This window comes from Apium graveolens, chromosome 2 (assembly GCF_009905375.1).
Source record: "Apium graveolens cultivar Ventura chromosome 2, ASM990537v1, whole genome shotgun sequence".
Classification (NCBI taxonomy): domain Eukaryota; kingdom Viridiplantae; phylum Streptophyta; class Magnoliopsida; order Apiales; family Apiaceae; genus Apium; species Apium graveolens.
Window position 1 is genome coordinate 160321659 of NC_133648.1, and position 21769 is coordinate 160343427.

At 34.8% G+C, this 21769-nt stretch overlaps 1 protein-coding gene and 1 non-coding gene across 2 annotated transcripts; one reads left to right on the plus strand and one right to left on the minus strand.

The window, feature by feature from the left end:
* The first annotated feature begins 800 nt into the window (after window positions 1–800).
* LOC141695184 (uncharacterized) lies at window positions 801–1558 on the plus strand. The gene is made up of 3 exons (XM_074499450.1): window positions 801–890; window positions 1038–1204; window positions 1315–1558. Exons 1-3 carry the CDS (start codon window positions 801–803, stop codon window positions 1556–1558), a joined length of 501 nt encoding a protein of 166 aa, XP_074355551.1.
* Window positions 1559–8920: 7362 nt separating this feature from the next.
* Window positions 8921–9027, minus strand: LOC141710179 (small nucleolar RNA R71). Its single transcript, XR_012570711.1, has one exon. It is a non-coding gene; the product is annotated as a small nucleolar RNA R71 (small nucleolar RNA).
* Window positions 9028–21769: the final 12742 nt, after the last annotated feature.

Below are 21769 nucleotides of genomic sequence, written 5' to 3' on the forward strand. Positions count from 1 at the left end.
AGATGGACCGGACCCTAAGGGCCGGAGATGGACCAGACCTTTTATTTATTAGGCTATAGTGCCTGGGTACCCGATGTGACGGTGGGTTTATGCAGATGGGCATAGATTCATGCTATATTCTGACTGATCAACAGAGTATAGTGCTTATGTTGGTTCTAATGTCCAGTCTAATTTATTGTTGATCGTCATTAACTGCATTCCTTCTTGGAAGTTTTATGATTACAAAACCGAACAAAGATTTAATTCTGGAAATGAATCAGGAAACTATTCATTGATTTTCTTTATCTACGATTGGAGGCTAATAAGGGCCGATGTTTTATTCACTCAACTATTTTATTAGATATGGATGTTTATAAAATCATTTAAAGATTGTTTTCGGGAGTTTCTTTTGATCATAATACCCGGAAACCAATTATGATATTTCATGGGCATTTTTGGCTCATTCTTGCTTTGTAAATTCTTATTTCTTTTAGTATCAAATGAGGATAAAAGTGAATAGCTCTTAATAGACAGCAAAATTGTAGAGATCCCGGCTGTAAGAAGTTGGAGATGCCATAGTGAATAATACGAGGAAGTTAGTAATGAGGTAACAAAATTTTATTTAGTTATTATAAATTTTAGAAGGTTAGATTCTTGTTTCATACAATAACCTGTAAATAAACCTGAATTGAGGGGTTATTATATATTTATTTTAATATACAGGTTTATATTGTTTAAAGTTGGTTGGTGACACCCAATTCTGACCCCGAATTTGGGGATGTTACAAAGCTTATCATCTGCAGACCGATGGACAGTCAGAAATGACGATCCAGACATCGGAGGATATGTTGAGGGCATGTGCTTTGGGGTGGACAGGTGATTGGGATAAATATTTGTATCTGGTTGAGTTTGTATATAATAATAGTTGGCACGCGAGTATTGGTATGCCACCATTTGAAGGTTTGTATGGTAGGAGGTGTAGGGCACCATCCTGTTGGGATGAGGTTGGTGAGAGAGTCATCGAAGGGCTGAAATTGGTTGGAATCACTAATGAGAAGATAGAGAAACTTAAAGAACGTTTGAAGGAAGCTCGATCTCTTCAAAAGAGCTATGTTGACCAACACAAGAAGTTTGGTGGATTTGAACAGGGTGACCATGTATTCTTGAAGGTGTCGCCTTTTAAGGTTGTGAAGCGTTTTGGTATAAAGGGGAAGCTTAGTCCGAGGTATGTTGGACCTTTTGATGTTATGGAGAAAGTTGGGAAGTGTCTTATAGATTTGCGTTACCACCACAATTATCGCATGTGCATAATGTGTTTCATGTGTCTCTTTTAAGGGGCTATAAATATCACTCATTGCACGTAGTTCAGTATACACTACATAAGATTAGAGAGGATCTTTTTTATGAGAAAGAAGCCGGGGCTATCTTAGCTCGAGAGGAGCGAGTTTTGAGGAAGAACACCATTCCCTTTGTGAAGGTTTTGTGGAAAAATCAGTCTGAGAGAGAGGCAACTAGGGAGTTAAAAGAATCAATCTGTGAGAAATATCCGCATTTGTTCGAATCAGGTACTAGTATTTAGTTTCGTTTGATTCCGGGGACGGAATCCTTTTTAAGGGGGTATATATGTATACGAAAATCTTTAATAATAATAAAACTGATGATGATGATGATGATGATGATGATGATAATAATAATAATAATAATAATAATAATAATAATAATAATAATAATAATAATAATAACAAAAATAATAATAATATTTGGATCATAATAAAAATTAGTGATTTTATATATTTACCCATTAGAAAAAAGGATTAATTGTAATTAGTTATTATAAATCAAATTCTTATTATAATAAGAAATTCAGAGAATATATATAAACACACACGGGTTTGTTTTGGCCAAACACATTAATAAATAAAACCCTAAAGGGTTGTGTTGGAAAGGCCGAAATAGAGAGACGCTGAAATTGAAGCAGAGGAACAAAGTTGTTAGTTCGATCGGTTAAGAATTTTCTTTCAGGTATTGCTTCTAATTATGTACACATATATTAACATATTTACGTGTGTGTATAACATATACGAGAGAATTGATACAGTAGTAGTAAAGTTTGGAATCTCCTGGGTAATCCTCGTTTCAGAACTTCACACTTAGCGTCATCATGGATGTAGGTAAATAATATTTAATTAATGTATAGTCAATTCATTAAAAAGGTAAACATGCAAGAGATTAAATTAGCACTCCTACTTTGATGTCTTACATGAACCTCTTTAGTTTAATCATTATAGTGAAGTTAATGCTTTAGAGATTAATTAATTAATTTAATAATAATAACTTTTAAAATTCTTATGTTTAAAACCATCGGTGAACTAGGGAGGGGGCTTCCTTTTCATGGAGCATGTTTATTGTACTAATTATTTATTCATGATAATGATGTATTAAGTGAGACGTGAAACAAGAATGATAAATTATATTAGTAGAATTTGATAAAAGAAAGAGTGATAATTTTGGTTTGATAACATGAATGATTTTACAAAGATGTTCCGATGTTAAAGCCCGGAACTAAGATGTCTAGTTTTGGTATAATTTATTTTATGTTTCGATCATGTATTAAGAAAAAAAGTTAGTTTTATGTATATATATATAAAGTAATTTAATGATAACAATGCATACTAGCTTTATAAACAATGTTATTAGGGTGTAAATAACATTGACATTACGAACTACGACATAAGTTCCGATTAATAGAAAATAAATATATTAGTTTATATTAATAATAAATATAAATTTATGTACTTAGTTCATAGGAATTAAGTTGGTTATTTGCACATTTCGTTAGTGTCAAGTTAGTGACTGTCAGGTACGGATTCTGTCCCCTTTTTATTCAGCGCTACTCCTCTTATCCATTATATTTATTTTATTCGTTCCGTTCTACATTCTGTTTATTCCGTTAATATTTTTTCTGACCGTTTTAACTTCCGAAAATTGTTGTAAAAATTGATTTTGAAAATTTTAGATATAGGTCTATCCGGTTTTCTAAAATAATTTATGACACCTTCCTGCTTTGGAAATTTGTATCATTTATCTCAGGTGAATTTTAAATTTTGCGAGAATATTTTTATTTGAACCCTTAGAGATATAGGGTATACCGAGTTAACCAGTTGTAGAGGTACTACAGCCATGTCATTGCGGCACCAGTGACACGACACTTATGTGACAGTGTGATTGGTCACGACGTATCCTTTTGTTATCTCTTGGGAGGAGCTTTTGGCCATTTGATATTTGTTCAGGATAGTGGGTGCACCCAGAGTTTGATTTGTGATTTGATTTATGGTGACCTATATGATGTACACGTTATCCATTCTTTTGCATGAATTAGGTGCCCTTTGATGTGTGTATTTGTATATGTTCTGATCTCGGTATAAAATATCATAACCCCTCATTGCTTTAGCCATGCATATTTTAAAAATTATTGTTTTATTATAAATTGTAGATTATTGATTTCTGATTTTTGTTTTATAAATTGTATTCCAAATCCGTACTGGGCGTTTAGCTCATGCCGTATTCTTTTTCTGGTAGGTGCTTAGGGGGATCTGGGACTGTGTTATGGAGAGCTACCCGATTTATCGATTAGGAGTTCGGACTTTATCATTATCTAGAATTAATTATCTAAATAGAGATTTCTACATTTATATTATTGGTGTAGTCAGTTTGGAGATTTAATATTATTTTGGAGATGTTAGACTGTTTAATTATTGTTAGAAATATATTAGTGCTCTGTTTGTAGGTTTAAGGATTCTAAGTAATATCTCCTTCTATTTAAAGAAGGGGGTGTTATAAACGTTATGAAGTATGTATGTATTAGTTTTTTTTCTTATAATTAACAAATAGCTTTCTTAGAATATTTTTGTTAATATGACTTTCCTAACATTAAATTTGATCTAGCATTAAAAATTTTAAAGTATATTTATTAGATTGAAGAAATATAATTAATGCATACATTAATATATATATATACTTTTCTTTATTAACAGGGAGACAACACACTTTAAATGGACCATAATAATTTGATATATATATATATGGCAATTCATGTACGATTCCCGTTACGCAGAAAAACATTATTTTAAAAATATAAAATATATAATTTATTTCATTTTAATCGTATATATTTACATATTTTATTTACAAAATTACAAAATGAAATTGCACAATTTTTTATTTTAAAAAATATATAGGATTGTCATCATCTTGTAGACAAATGTATTATATTAATATACTATTTACTTTTGCTCCGGAGGGGTGTATTCACCGCTGCGAGGTCCTTCTTCTCAGGTGGTGAGGAGTGCACCTTTTTATCGAGGAATCCTTACTTCATGTTGATATTTTTTCTTTGCATCTCCAAAAATAGCGGCTTTAGATCTTCAATGCTTAATTGAATGCATAGACCTTATTTTAGGCGAGATAGCCTTTTTAGCTATTTCAGGCCCTCCAGAGGTTTCTCTAGACCTCTACGACACGCCCTAAGGGGTGTGGAATCCCTACAGAGGTTCCTTCTCATGACTTGTATAATTCTTATGTTTAATTCTTCTCTCATTTGAGTTGCTGAAATAACAACCTTATTAATTTCTTATTATTACTCATTTTGCATCGCGGAGCGGCCACTTGGTCATTCTGTATTCTTTGAGAGTTTGTTATTACTCTCACGGAGTCTCTGAGACCTTAAATTCATCCGATGATGAAGGAGTATGAGTTAAAATTAGACTAGATGGAAGAGCAAGAGAAGAAGCTTACTCCTAAGCAGATGAATGATCTTTGAAAGCATCTTGATAGATTGGCTTGTGTTGGCACGTTATCGCAAGCGTCAAATTCTCACATTGGTGTTGCTTTGGAGTATGATATTATGGAGGGCATATGGGCTCGTCCATTTTCCTTCATGAGATATAATCTTTTTAACTATCGCGAGAACTTCAGGATTCCTCATATGATTATCTCGTTGAGTTTGTTCGATCATGGCTTCGGTACATCTCTTCTTTCTTTCTTTAGATCTATCTTGGAGTGGTTTGATGTAGCATTCTGACCGCGTAGGAGATTGTTTATTTCTTCAGTATTCGTCGAGATGTCAAGGGATTTTTCTATTTGGTTGCTCGTCTACACCACAAGTTGACCGGATTTTTTGATGGAAAGAAGAGCAAGTACAAGAAAGTCAAGGATACATTTTTCTACTTGTATGATCTTCAAAGAGTTCGCACCCAGTTTAACTTGGATGTTTTTAAATCTTTCTAACTTGTCCTTCATTTTTACGATACATCAATATTCCCATCTCTTTCCCTTTTTGTCATACTGTCTTTTTTTTTCTTCAACATAGATGATAGAAATGTGAAGAAGTTAAGTGGTGCTGCCGCATAGAGAACGCGCGCTATACTTCTTATTCCCGGTGATGATTTTAGCCTTGAGACCCTTGTTAATGAAGATAATTTGAAGAGGATTGGAGTTCTTCATCTTTATATGGGGCGCAAGAAGACAAGTGATGCAGATTCTGCAAAGAACATCCATTCCTCCTCTGGTATATCCCGAGTGCGCCCTAGGTGGTGGACACCTTCGGGGGGAGCGCCCTGAGAGGTGTACACCCTTAGGGGTGCGTTTACTAGGGTAATGTCCCTTTGGTTTTTGCCTTAGCAAAAATAAAGTATAAAACTTATAAAAACTAAAAAAAATTCGAAACCTATCGCATGATTCATGCCAAAAATAATATTTAATTCATAAATGAGATGTTTACCTTAAAAATATTTATGATTTTGGTTATCTAATAGAAGTTGTTGCTTTAATCAATCTCCACATATCTCGCCAAGCGATCTACGCCGTTGAGGTATCCACACGAACGCTTGAGTGAAGGAGGCGTGTACAAGCACTAAAAACCTGAACTCGTTCTTTTTCTTTTTCTCTCTCTAGCTTCTAGGGTTTTGTGTTTTTATCTTCTAATAACGTAGCCTACTAAATCAGTTGATAAGAGTTATATATTGAGAGATAAAAACAAATTCTAACCCTAATATTAATTAGAGTTATTTAAAATCTGAAATTCTTAGTTGTCATATAATGAAGTTTTACTTAATCATCAAAAAACTGAATTTTTCTTTTAATAATTGTAAATTAAAATTTTATTTATTCTATTAGTTAATTTTATTTAATTAATAATAAATAATTTAAAATTCCATATCTAATTTTAATCTGAATTTTAATTAAATATTCATCCAAGCTTTCTTTGTGTGACCCTTTAGGTTATTATTATATTGGAAATATTTTCTCATCTCATATTAAAATTCCTAACAATGAGCAATATCTACTACTACCCAAGTAATAATAATTAAATTGGTGATCCGATTAAACCTTTCGTGAATAATTTAAAATGTAATATAATCACTTTAGCCATATATTATAGATTAAATTAGAGGCATGTAGTGTATCATCCTCATCATAGTTTAATCCAGGTTTTCTTGATCAATAAGTAGATTATCATATCAAATTAGCATTTGAGCACGGCCTCAATAAGTAGATTATCATATCAAATTAGCATTTGAGCACGGCCACACATTTCATAGTCTTGCTCACACAAGAGGCCAATAATATCACTCCTTAAAATGGGGGGTTAAATCATTTCTATATCATTCATATTTCTCATGTGATTCATAATGTTAGGAATTAAGCTTAAATTTTGATGATAAACAAAACTACATTTGCATAATAATGTTCAGACAAAATGTAACCTCCAACTGCTAATTATCCTAAGGGATAACAATTGGAGGAGTAGCCCATCAAATGATGTGGTCATCGTAACATCTTCTCTGAGAACTCTGTTAAGTGGCATTTATGACACTTATTTATGCTCTAATAAGATTTGAGTTGGTGTATTTGTACTCAAGTTATTTGTGTTTTAACGTGTTTTCAAGTGTCTTTGCATTTTAGGCTTTACTTTGTGAATCAGGTGAATTGCCATTATTTTGTTGCTAATATGGTGTTTAGGATGTGCTAGAATAAAATCTTGAAAGACTGGCTCGAAGCTGCAAGGAATAAAGAAGAAGAAAAAAAAAGAATTTTTGGCAGAAGGCAGGCGCGCCCGCGCTAGTGTTGCGCGCGGCCGCGCCGGGAGAACAGGAAGTCAGCGCGGCCGCGCTGGGTCGGGAAATTAAAATCCTAATTCAACTACATTTCGATTTTCTGGACTCCTGTGATGCATGGACCGCTATATAAACATAACTTAGGTCATTTTTCAGAGACAATCAAGCAAGGAGAAGACAACAAGAGACCTTTTGGGGCACAATTCAACAAAGGTGAAGACGATCAAGTTTATTCTTGTGAATCTTTATTTTGAGTTGTAATTTAGATTCTTATTTCTTTTTTTGCTGAACCTTTACTCTTGTTTGTACTTTGGTTTATTTATTCGTATAAAGACTACGTTTGCTATATCAAGTTTTCATTGGAACCCACGTTGGTGATGAGTTCGATTATGGGCTAATCGTTATCGTGGGGTTCTAGCGGATTTATTTATGGATTTCTTTAGTTAAATTGTTTTGATGCCTTAGTGTGTGGTGATTGTATGATATCCTAGTTATGGTTGTGCGTATTCTTCTTATGAGTGTCGCGAACTTATAAGATAGTGTGTTAATTCTTAATGAAGCGAAAGTGAATTTAAGGATTTAGAACTTGCCATGCTAGCATAGGTTCATGTATTGTTATGCATGATTTGTGGGTAATTTTAACCATCTTACTTGCCCTATGTAATCAAGATAAATAACTTGTGCTTAAACCATTATGTTGTCAAATTCTATAGACATATAGGGTCTCAATATAATTGGTGCTTATTCAGCTTCTATCTCTTTCGCCGATGTCTGGTAGAATGGTACTTGTGCAACAAAAGTTGGCGTTTATCAGTTTTGTGTTGTCTAATTAGTGTCATCACCATTGCAAGCTAAGTTAAGAACAATAAGGCTATTGAATGAAGTACTTAATAAAGTTAGAATCCCATGTTTGTCATATATATTAACTCAGTCTATCTTATTCTCGTAGTTACAATAATTAGTCTAATTCTTAGTTATAAACAACCTCACTTTGTTATCGTCTTAGCATTGAATGATAAACATACATTGTTGCTTAAGTGCATGAATTGATTAGTTAACCAATACAATCTCTATGGGATCGAATCTGATTTATATCTTTTACTACTTGCAAAGTCGTATACTTGCGTGTAATATTAGCGCATGTTTAGCGACTAACAAGTTTTTGGCGTCGCTGCCGGGGAACTGCAGTGTCAATTATTAGTTTATGTGCTTTCCATCAGTGGTTGTTAAAGTTCATTGACTCGGACATTGTTACTTATTTTTTTCCTTGTTTTATTTCAGGTGATCTAGCGAGGGTGTATGCATACGCGTTCGCGTACTCGTAAGAGAACACTGGATAAAGCTGAGGAAGAACTTGTGGTAGTTCGTAGGGAAGTTTTTGAGGAAGAAAAGAAGGTATAAGTACAAGAGAAAGTTGAAGAGCCAACTGTAGTAGCTATGGGTGATCAAGCGGAAAATCTGAAGGCTTTGATGGACTATTCTAAGCCTAAGATTAATGACATTCAGTCTTGCATCATTAGACGAGCCATCAGGGCTAACACTTTTGAGATCAAGTCAAGCATGATCTAGATGATACAGAACACAGTTCAGTTTGGGGGCTCTCCTACCGAACACCCCAACATGCACATCAGGGGTTTCATCGAGATCTGCGACACTTTCAAGTTCAATGATGTGACTAAAGATGCTATCAAGCTACAACTCTTCCCATTCTCTCTGAGGGATAAAGCTAAGTGCTGGTTACATTCTCTACCAACAGGGTCTATCATCACTTGGGATGATCTTGCTCAAAAGTTTCTCACTAAATTCTTCCCATGGTGAAAACTGCAGCAATCAGGAATGCTCTTACCCAGTTCGTGCAACAAACTGGAGAATCTCTGTGTGAGGCTTGGGATCGATATAAGGAGATGTTAAGGAAGTGCCCACACCATGGCATGCCTGATTGGATGATTATCAAATGTTTCCATAATGGATTGGGTGCTACTTCTAGACCCATGCTTGATGCAGCATCAAGAGGAGCCTTGTGGGCTAAGAGCTACAATGAAGCTTATGAACTTATTGAACTGATGGCTGCTAATGAGAACCAGAATCCTTCCCAGAGACTGACTTAGGGAAAGGTAGCAGGAATTCTGGAGTTGGACGCAGCAACTGCTATAGCTGCCCAACTTAAGGCTTTGAAAATGAAGGTGGACACTTTGGCTAATTATGGAGTTAATCAAATCACTAGTGTCTGTGAACTTTGTGCTGGTGCCCATGAGACTGATCAGTGCGCAATTTCTAGTGAATCAGCTCAGTTCGTGAGCAACTTCTAGCGATCGCAGCAACCTGTGCCAGCCACCTATCATCCTAACAACCGCAATCATCCTAATTTCATTTGGAGCAACACTCAGAATGCGGTTCAACAGCCTTATCAGCAGTATTCAGCTAAGCAGTACAACCCCCCTGGTTTTCAGCAACCGCGGTATGCACCAAAACAAAAACTCCAGCTGCAACAAGCTACTGAAATTATGAATTAGTGGAGTTGAAACTCATGTGGAAGAGTCAAGTTGTTTCTATCAAGACCTTGGAAAATCAGATTGGGCAAATTGCCAATGCCTTGCTACATCGTTAACCTGGTACATTTCCTAGTGACACTGAAGTGCCACGACAGTGGGAAGCTAAGGTTCAGGTAAAGGCAATCACTTTGAGGTTTGGGAAGGTTGCGAATCCCGTACAAACTCAAGAGTTGACTGAAGAAGTTGGGGCTGAGAAAGAAGTAAAGCAGCAGGATGAAGAAGTGGAACCAAGGAAGACTACTGTTGAGCACACTCCGCTTGAGGGTAATACAGGGGAGAAATAGATCTATCCTCCACCGCCTTTTCCTAAGAGGCTGCAGAAGAAAAAGCTGGACAAGCATTTTGAGAAGTTTCTGGAGCTGTTCAAGAAACTTCATATTAACATACCTTTCGCTAAGGCTCTCGAGCAGATGCCTAGTTATGCAAAGTTTATGAAAGGTATTTGTTAGGTCACACACACTGTAGAAGGGGGTTGAATACAGTGTTTAGCACAATCAAATCGAATATAAGAACTCAAGTAACAGAAAACATATTTTATTTAACACAATAAACTATGTTACAATATGGAACTGTCCTCTCACAGTGATGAACAAATTATCACGAGAGCTGCTAGAGTTACAAAGAATAATAACTTCGATAATCATAACACTTATAGTGTAAACTCTGCCTGTGTTTATATACTACAGAGTTACAAGATAATCTTCTAATTGATATGGAATATAATTATGCTTCCTAAAATATATCAACTAGTTATCTTTTCTTCCAAGTTTTCTATTCTTCCTAGAATTCCTTCTTCATGCACAATTCTTTCCTTTCAATCAGCCGCCTGCCTTATCTGAAAGTCATCTTAAGTCCTGATATTATCTCCTGATAAATATCTTCTGAACCTTAAGTTCTGATAACTTAAGTTCTGATATATTAAGTTCTGTCTTCAGTATAAGTGCTGATTTCCAATTAAGTACTAATCTGTACTGTTATGTAAGATCTGAAAACTAAACACAAATCATATTACTCATGACATTATCAAATATATCTAACAATCTCCCCCAACTTGTAAATTAGCATAATATACAAGTTCAACAGATATTTGATGATGTCAAAAACATTAAGTACAAATGCATGAGAATTTGACTAGATAACTACAACTTACAGTCCTTTCAGCTTTACCATCTTTAACTTTTGATAACCGCTTCAGTCTGTATAAACTTCAGAATTTAAGTAGTTGTAGATCTTTGACTTGGCTTCAAATTCAATTTCTTCTGATCTCTTTGATATCAGGAGTTGTCCTGATATAGTTCTTCAACAAACATCTCTCTACATATTCAAGTTCATTGACCATCCTCCTTTTAGCATTTATCAATTCAGCTGTATCTTCTCCAGTTTAAAAAATAGCTGCTCTGAGATCATTTATCTTAGCTTTTCTTATCTCCTGATCTAATCTAATCAGATATGCCTTGTTAGACTCTAGATTGAATTCCACAGCCTTATAACCCAGAAAAGTAGTTATAATCCTAGCAGAGTTAGGCTTCATATCGACAATATCACCCTTGTGATCTCTGTACTTGGGACATTATGTGGTGTCAGACTTTATAGAATAAAGCTTCTTCTGTCTTTGAATTTGAGACTTTAAATACCCTGCATCACTGTCTGTTAATCTGTCTTTCACTTGAAGTAGGAATAGAACATGCTCCAGTTCTTCAAAAAACTTCAGTGGTATAGCATTTTTCTTAATCTGGTATACCCTTCCATCTGTCATAAAATATAACAATATATGTTCTTTCAAGAAGGTATGGTAAGCAATTTGTACAGATTCAAGTCGATTCAATCTTTCAGGAGTTGCTCCAACACCTGGTTCACTTAAGGAAGTTGGATCATTGGTAGTGTTATGTACTCTTCTTTCATCAGAACTACCCAACCCAGATTTATCTCTTGCTTCCTTTCCTATAACAACTCTTGCTTCAAAACCACCTGTTGCAGTCTTCAAAGATTGAGTCTGTTTAGCTTTGGTGAATCCTGGTAGGAGTATCTTTGAAAGTTTAACATGAACAATGTCAGAGGTTTCCTTTTCCTTATCTTCAGATATCAAGCCAATTTGAGCTATGTCAGAGGTTGCTTGCTTCACTGTCATATCAGAACTTACTATATCTTGACTCTGAACAACATGAGCCATGTCAAAGGTTGTTTGAAAAATCTTCTTATGCATCAGAGTAAGATTAGCATCTGTTTCTTCATCAATTATTTCTTCATCCATAACTGGCATATAAACCTTTACAGGTTCATCAACCTTTTCTTTGCCCTTGGACCATGGATTAATTTCCATTTGTGATTTGGCCTTGATTGCCTCAGTACTTGTTCTTTCCTTTATCACAATACCCTTAGGTTTTGGAAATTTCTTTTCAACAACAGATGATTCAGATTTTTTCTTGACACCTTCTGCTTTGAGTCTAGCTTCTTCTTCCTTTAGACTCTCAAAGTCCATTCCTAGATTTTCTTTAAGAAATAACTGCTTTGAAATTTCTTCATCAAGTTCTAGATATCCACCAGAACTTACCCTTTTACCAGTATCAGAACTTATTCTTCTCCCAGTATCAGAACTTGTTCCTTGACTTGTAATTCTAGCTTTACTTGACGAAAGTCCTTTGCCTTGACCTTGACCTTGACCTCTACCCTTATTAGAGTTTCCCTGGTCATCATTTCAATCATCCTTTCCTTTCAGTATCTGAATAGATTTGCATTTGGACTTAATCACTTTCTCCCCCTTTTTGGCATCAGCAGGTGATAGAAGAGAGACAAACAATTCCACTGAGGATTGGATCTCATTGAGTTGACTTTGGTGAAAAGCCTGATTCTGCAGAATTTCTTCAATTTGAGCTTGTTGTTTCTCCTGAATTTTCTCAATGTAGGCAATTCTGTCAAAGGCTGGCTTAAAAAATCTGTTCTTTTCAAGTTTCACATTCATATCTTGCTGGATTAGAGCTTCCTGAATTTTGTTCACCTTGGCATGAGTTATTGAGTGTTGACCTTGAAGGTGCCTTGTACTCAATGCAGTAACTCTCAACTGTGCCTTGAAATCATCATTTATCAGCATTTCATCAGCTTTTGCAAGATGCTCAGCAAGAATCTTTTCAGAAGGAACAAAACTAACTGAGTTCCATTCTTTAATCTACTCCTTTCCTCTAGGAGTTTCACTCCAAGGTACTGGTGTTTCCCCTGTAACAAACTTCTTGACTAACTCAGCTTTATGAACAGTTTGTTGAGGTGCATGTCCTGATGGACCAGCTGCATCAGCATCTAAATTACTAGCAGCTTCACCGGTAGTTTCTTCATTAGCAGCATCAGAACTTGTAGATCATGTAGTATCAGCATCCTCTGATAAAATAGCAGTATGTGATGCTATAGAGGCTTCAACATTTTCCTCTAAATTCTGATATGCAGCCAGGTTCTGATCAACATTCAAAAGTGATGTTGTTGATGGAGTAAGTTGAATTGGTGGAGCTTCCAAGTACAAAACCTCAGGCACAATCAGGTTATGAATATCAATTTCAGCACTTGTACCTGGTTCTTCAGTATGTACTGGATCAACTATAGGTGACATAGAAGGTGTAGGTATCTTAGCTTGAGCACTTGTACCTGGTTCTTCAGTATGTACTGGATCAACTTTAGGTGACATAGAAGGTGTAGGTATCTTAGCTTGAGCAGTTTCTGGTTATGAAGTTTCTGTTTGTGCAGAAGGAAGTAATTCAATTACAACGGGTTTTGTTGAGATCAGAGATTCCTGATCCCCTTCCTTAGCTGCTTCCACTACATCTTCTTAATCTGACTCAACTATGTCCCTGTGAGCTCTCTGTTTCTTTGATTTCCTCAAAGGTGGAGACACTGTAGGAGCTTTATCATCAGAATTTAATTTTCGAAGCCTTTTGAGGGGCCTAAAACTCCCAGTTACAGTATCTTTCTGAGAAGAAACCTTCTCAGCTTCTACAATAACAGGTTCTTATATTGGAACCTGTTCCTCAGTTGTTTTCTCAAATCAACAGAATTTAATCAAAACATTCATCACAAAATAAAGTTAAAAGTCGATGAAGTAAAGATTAATAAATTGCAATTCAACATGCACAGTCACATAATTTGAGAAACAAAGAACAAATTTTGCAATTTAAAGAAAATTTCATTAATATATCAAATGATTACATTCTATGAAATTTATCAATTACATACAAAAATTACAAGATAGTCCTATTCTACGATTCCTAACATCAACAGCCTTAGTCCTAGTCTAAGAAGCCTGACAAAGCTGACGGTGAAGAGAAATGGATGGATAACAGTTAATTCTTCTTCCTACTTTTAACAAAGAGAACAACAAGACGAATAATTTGCTTCTGCTGTCTAAGAATACGAAGATGAGCTTCTCTTTGGAAAAACAACAGATCATTTTTAATGTTCTCTGGAAGTTGAATCCAGAGTACAAATGGAATGTTGTTGATAGGATATGAAGTCGGAATTCCATTTCGAAAAATGAACACAGTTTCTGTGCCATAGCTGTACCACCAACTAAAATGAGCCATTGTTTGAGAGAAATGACCAGATGTGGTTTTACTGATGAATGTTCAGTCATTTAAATAGGAAATGGAATACTAAGGGACACGAGGACTGGTTAAAAATTACAAGTAAAAATAATGACCCCTTGACTCCCGAGACTGATGGAAAATAATAGCAATCAGTAAAAGATCTAAAGCCAGAGTTAATGGGCACGGGATATGATAATAATTATTGTGCGCATGCAGGTTTTCAAGACATACATGCTAACCACTAACCCATAATGATTATGAGTGTTTTATCTCACATTAACCAATATTCTGCAAAAATATTATCGTTCAAGTAATGACCAAAAATAAACCAAGTAAATAAATACTGTCACGTTAGCATCAAAACTTGATTTTTATCAGGATTTAAAAGTCATCAGAATATGGCTCCTTAACTCGAAAAGTGAATGTGTATTCCTGCAATTCTTCACACAAATACTAATATGGTTTCATCAGAACTTAATCATCAGAACTTGTCCTCAGAATTTATGCAATCTAACACATAAACTGTTCATCTAAAATAACATTGATCACCATAGTAATTTGCATTATTCATATAGAGTGTAAGTGTGTGCATTAAGCTAAATATCAGACAAAGAGTAAAGTCTTATTCACATCAGTACATCTTACAAATAAGGCATAACTAAGAACTTTACTTAAAATCTGTCATTATTCTGAACTCTACTTTAGAATGAGTTCATGCATGAGTCCACCTCAACTATTTTGTGCTCATTTTATGCATCTTTTGAAATTCTATTGTACAGTGGCTTCTCAGTGTAAGTGAGTCACGACTGCTTATCAGAATTTATGCTATTATCAGAGTATTTCTCCAGTAATCATAGAGTGTGAAAAGTCACCAAGAAAATTTTATTTTGCTTTTCTAATGCATATTACTTAATACCAGCAATGCACTTGGGTCTTCCCTTCCACATTTTTACTCTAGATCTCAAAGGAATACCTAATTTTTATTTCTTTTCTTTTCTTTTTCTTTTGATAAGTGAGGCTTATCAGCACTTAGTACATTCACCAGATTTACTAACATAAGAACTTAACAAATAAGATGCACTATTCTAGTTTTTGACTTAGTAATAAGATACACAAAGTAAACTTAACTAAGCTCAATATCAGAATTTGCTTGTGTTAAAAGATTTCCACATAAATAATTACTTCAAACATGGGATCTTTAGTATATTAAAGATTACTAGGTCAGCATCTAGCACAGTTGTCCTCATTGGATTGAATAGTCACAGAAATATTCATATCACTATCAGAGTTTAGAAATTCACATCAATTAGCACTTAAGTAATTTTTAATTTAAGCACAGAATACACAAAGATAGTAATAATTGTAAATACTGATCATAAAGTCTGATGTATCAGAACATAAACTAAGATGATTTAGAGAAAGAACCTGAAACCATTCCAAGTTCATTTACCAATCTTGTAAAAGTAGCTTCACACAGTGGTTTTATGAAGATATCTGCTAGTTGTTGATCTGTGGGAACAAAATGCAATTCCACTGTACCTTCATCCACATGTTCCCTTATGAAGTGGTATCTAATACTGATGTGCTTTGTCATTGAGTGCTGAACTGGATTACCTGTCATAGAAATAGCACTTTGATTATCACAGTAAATAGGGATTTTAGAAAATTCTAACCCATAATCCAGTAACCGATTTTTTCATCCAAAGAATCTGTTCATAACAGCTTCCTGTAGCAATGTATTCTACTTCTGCAGTTGATGTGGAAATTGACTTCTATTTCTCGCTGAACCAAGAAACCAATCTGCCTCCAAGAAATTGGCAGCTTCCACTTGTGTTTTTCCTGTCAATTTTGCATCCTGCAAAATCTGCATCTGAATAACCTATTAGCTTAAAGTCTGATTCTCTAGGATACCACAATCCCAGATCAGCTGTACCCTTAAGGTACATGAAAATTCTTTTCACAGCTGTTAAGTGAGGTTCTCTTGGATCTGCTTGAAATCTTGCACAAAGACAGGTAGCATACATGATATCAGGTCTACTTGCAGTTAGATAGAGTAGTGAGCCAATCATACCTCTGTAATCAGTAATATCTACTGATTTACCAGTATCCTTATCCAACTTAGTTGCAGTGGCCATAGGAGTGGATGCACTTGAACAATCCGGCATTCCAAATTTCTTCAACAAATTTCTGGTGTACTTAGATTGACAAATAAAAGTTCCTTCTTCATTCTGCTTGACTTGAAGGCCCAGAAAATAGTTAAGTTCTCCCATCATACTCATTTGATATCTTGACTGCATCACTTTGGCAAACATCTTACAAAGTCTGTCATTTATAGAACCAAAAATGATATCATCAACATATATTTGCACCAAAAGTAAGTCCTTTCCATGGTTGAGGTAGAACAGTGTTTTGTCAATAGTTCCTCTGTTAAATCCACTTTCCAGAAGAAACTGAGCTTATGTCTCATACCATGCTCTTGGAGCTTGCTTAAGGCCATAAAGTGCTTTATCAAGCATGTAGACATAATTGGGAAATTTGGGATCTACAAAGACTGGAGGTTGTTCAACATATACTTCCTCTTCCAATTCTCCATTAAGATAGCACTTTTCACATCCATTTGAAAGACTTTAAACTTCTTGTGAGCAGCATAAGCCAAAAATATTCTTATGGCTTCCAATCTAGCAACTGGTGCAAATGTTTCATCATAATCAATTCCCTCGTGTTGAGAGTATCCTTTTGCAACCAGCCTTGCTTTGTTCCTTGTAATTATGCCATCACTATCAGTTTTGTTTCTGAACACCCGTTTTGTACCAACAACTGATTTGTTCCTTGGTCTTGGCACTAGGGTCCAGACTTTATTTCTTTCAAATTCATTTAACTCTTCCGGCATTGCTTGCACCCAATTAGCATCTTGAAGAGCTTCTTCCACTTTCTTTGGTTCAGTCTGAGAGAGAAAAGAATGATAAAGACATTCATTTGATGTAGCTATTCTAGTTCTGACACCTACATCAGGATTTTTAATAATTAGGTCAGGTGTATGTACTTTAGTCCACTTCCTTGCAGATGGAAGGTTTTCTCTAGAAGTGGATGCTCCCCCATGATCCATGCTGTCCCCATCAACATTTTCTGATGCTCCCCCTAAAATTATGCTCTCTGAGTTGGATCCTTCATTATTTGAGTTTCCAGAAATATCAGAACATGAGTTTCCAGAATTATCAGAACTTGACCCATCAGAACTTGAAGAGCCTGTTGTAGATTTTGATGCTTCTTCAGATGTGGTTGGATCTTCAGTATGCTCCCCCTGCATAGGTGCATTTTCCTTAGGCGTAGTCACCACAATTTCAATAACATCAGAGTTTAATCCATCAGAGTTTGCACTATCAGGATTTACAAAATCAAAATTGAAAACTTCATTTTCGAATCTCAGCTGATCATGATCATTGAAATCTTCAAGTCCAGTAATCTTCTTATCATCAAAAGAGACATTGATAGATTCCATGACAACCCTTGTTCTTAAATTATAGACTCTGAAGGCTTTTGTAGAAAGTGGATATCCAACAAAAATTCCTTCATCAGCTTTTAGATCAAATTTGGATAGCTGTTCGGGATGAGTCTTAAGAACAAAACACTTGCATCCAAATACATGAAAATACTTCAGATTTGGCTTCTTTTTCTTCACCATCTCATATGGTGTTTTTCCATGCTTGTTAATGAGTGTTGCATTCTGAGTAAAACAAGTAGTCTGCACAGCTTCAGCCCAAAAGTAGGTTGGCAACTTTGCTTCATCAAGCATAGTTCGTGCAGCTTCAATAAGAGTTCTATTCTTTCTTTCAACGACTCCATTTTGCTGTGGAGTTCCAGGAGCAGGAAATTCCTGCTTGATTCCATGGTCTTTGCAGAACTCTTCCATAATCAAATTCTTGAACTCAGTGCCATTATCAATCCTTATGATCTTCACATAATCGTTGACCAATTTATCCAGTTGCTTGACATGATCAATCAAGATAGATGTAGTTTCACTTTTTGTGTGCAAGAAATACACCCATGTGTATCTGGTGAACTCATCCACTATGAGCATAGCATATTTCTTTTTTGCAATAGACATGACATTCACTGGACCAAATAGATCAACATGTAGTAGGTGATAAGGCTCAAGAATTGATGATTCAGTCTTGCTCTTGAATGATGATTTTCTTTGTTTTGCCTTCTGACATGAATCACAAAGGCCATCAGGAGAAAATACTGATTTTGGCAATCCTCTCAAAAGATCTTTCTTGACTAGTTCATTTATATTGTTGAAATTTAAATGAGAGAGTTTCTTATGTCAATCCCAGCTTTCTTCAATTGATGCTCTACTCAACAGACAGATTGCAGAACCATCAGTACTTGTTGAAAGCTTGGCTTCATAAATGTTACCATTCCTGTATCCTTTCAGAACAACTTTGCCTATAGATTTGCTTATAACTTCACAGTGTTCTTCAAAGAAATCCACATGATAACCTCTGTCACAGATTTGACTCACACTCAGCAGATTGTGTTTAAGTCCTGAGACAAGAGCTACTTTTTAAATGATGACATTCCCAAGATTGATATTGCTATATCCCAGAGTTTTTCCAATGTTGCCATCTCCATAAGAAATACCTGGGACATCTTTATCCACAAAGTATGTGTAACACCCCCAGATCCGGGGTCGGGGATCCGGGTCGTTCTCGGTCTTTCTTTCCACAATATCACTTCACTTAATTAATAATAATTAACCTTATGTTGTGACCCCACACTAACACACACCACAACTGTAATATCCGGGATATATCGTGTAATTATTTTTGCTATTATATAATTATTATGTGTGTTCAGTATCTATTCTGTGAGCTAATTGTTAAGTATTATCTGTACTTGAATATTCAAAAATAATATTAATTGAGTATTTTAATTTTTATATGTCCAAAATAAAATATAGATAATTGTCAAATCTTCCTAATTATTTTTATGTTGGTTTATGGATTTATAAGAATCATCTGAAATTTCTAAAATCTTTTTCCGGGTAATTAAAATCTATTTTATAAAAACGGGAACCAACCGACGTCAACCGTTGTTACGTTTTTGGAACCCGAAACTCTTTCGAGAACTCCTTCCTAACCTAATTGTAATATTCCGAGCATATTCCATGTTTCGACTTTTTCGATCCGGCGTACGGTTTGTCCTGCGCGGCTCCCGGCGCAACATTTTCGATACAATATTCGTTTCGGTAAATCAATAAAACCCGTATTTTCGATAAACGGGAGTTTTTTATTAAACTATCACAATTATCACTTCGTAATACGTGTAACCAGGCGCTGAGACCAAGACCGCAATACAAATTGTACTGATTTGGATAATTATCCCGAAAACCGATACTGTTTGGATCAGTTTTTACAAATAAACGTACCGTTTTATATCTGGAATGATCCAACGGGATCCTAATTTTCCGTATTTTATTTCGTATCAAAATCATTTTCAGACAGATAATTATATAATTTTTAGAGAAAAACCCTAATTTCCTAAAACTATTCTAAGAATCAAACAAGCATTTGGAGGTGTTATTGAATTCGGTTTGGAAAGCTCGAGTAACCAATCTGAAGGTCTTGAAGAGCTCTACCAGATTCTGTAATCCATACACCTGCAGAAATCAAGGTTATTTTTCTAAAAATTTATTTATTTTCGAATTTATTTTATTAAAAATATGAATTTTTGTTCAGATGATTGTTTGTAAGATTTGATGATTGTATGTTGTAGAGCTTGTTTTCCTGATGATTTTCATATGTCATACGTCTGATTTGGAGTTCAATAACATGTTCAAAATTGAGTTTGATTTTCGAATTTTAAAATTAGGGTTTATAACCCGTATGAATGTTCTTAACTGAAATTTGGGGGTTTCTTATTCTGTGATAGATTGATGTTGTGTTATAGTGGGTTGTGTTCTCTGTGAAATTTGCAATCTAGTCGTATAAGTTTCATGAACCAACGAGGTCTGTAGAGAAGGGAGTTGTGTTTTGAAGTTTTCCGATGTTCGCCGGAAAATGGAAAATTTCACAGCCAAATTCCGGCCAACTCAGGGATTGTTAGGATGAATTGATTGCATGGTTGTGTTCCTGGTGTTGTGTAGATGTGATCTGGAGGTGATGGTGGCCTGAGCATCCCTGGAACGTGTTCTCCGGCCATCCCCGACTGTTTTCCGGCGACCCCCCTGGAAAATTACAGTTTAGTACCTATAGTTTTGAAAACGATGCAGTTTGGTCCCTGTAGTTTCCAGACTTTGCAAAAATTGGATTTCTGTTTTAAAAATGTTTAAAAATCATATTTCCTATTTATTTTTATTATAAAAATTCGTTTTTAATTTCTGAAAATTCTAAAAATTATTATTTTAATTCTGAAAATTATTTTTAATTCACAAATAAATCTAAATTAATTAGTTAATTAATTCCAGTTAATTTCTAATTGATTAATTGGTCAATTAATTCAAAAATTAATTGATTAATTGATTTAATTAATTATTAATTGATTTTAATTAATTATTTAATTAGATTTAATTATTTAAAAATGATTTAAAAATTCTGAAAAATAGTTTCGAGCTTTAAAATATTATTCTAAATTATTTCCAAGGCTCGATAATTATTCTAAAATTATTTCGGAGCCAGAATTGGCCAACCGAACCCTGTTTATTAACCCGAAATTGATCCAACGACCCGTTTTAATTCCGAAAAATGTTTTAAAAATCATTTTAAATACCAGAAAGCCTATTTATGACCCAAGACTTCTTTATATATAATATATCATTGATTACATGATGTATTATGTGCTATATGTGACTTGTTAATTGACTATCGGTCTATATATTCGGTGTTTACTTGATTATCGCATAACTTTCAATCCGTTAATCGGATTTGGGTAAAACGAAGGGTAGATAGAAGTATGTGTTGAATAGAATTCCATGAGTAAATTATTGATAGATGCTTATGATATGTGAGCAGAAGAGGCAAGACGTGGGAAAGGGAAACAAATAGTTGAGGAGTAAGACACTTGTGATTGGAAGCGAGTGCAGTGTAGTAAGCTAATATCAGGCAAGTGTTCTGAACTTTCTCGAGATATTGTAGTATTTGATAGTCAGATTGATACTGCAAGTGCTTTGAAGCACTGAAACCTAAACTCTGATTCCAGTTATTGTTCTTGAGCCATAAACATTATTCTTTCTAGACCATTGATTTTTGTATACCTAAACACAAATCTCAAGTATACGATATTACTCCACAAATACATGTAAACAAAATCCCAAACACTGAACTGAAGTACTTGTACATTCAATCATTGTATCCTATGCTTTGAAAGCCCAAATCTTTGAAACCCTGAAATGTTGATTCCTTTATTATCCAATTCTTTCATTACCCAGCATCCAAGCTTTTAAATTGCCTTTATGATCCTTACAAGGATTGAAACCCTTTCATTGTTAAACATTTATTGTTGTTAATGATTTCGGTTATTGTTTATTATTGCATATTCTGTTATTATGTTAGAATTGGAT

Coding starts and splice junctions, on each gene's coding strand:
- LOC141695184 (XM_074499450.1), top strand. CDS start 801: ATGACGATCCAGACATCGGAGGATATGTTGAGGGCATGTGCTTTGGGG. Junction 891..1,037: donor ATTTGTATCTGGTTGAGTTT/GTATATAATAAT, acceptor ACTAATGAGAAG/ATAGAGAAACTTAAAGAACG. Junction 1,205..1,314: donor AAGGGGAAGCTTAGTCCGAG/GTATGTTGGACC, acceptor GTCTCTTTTAAG/GGGCTATAAATATCACTCAT.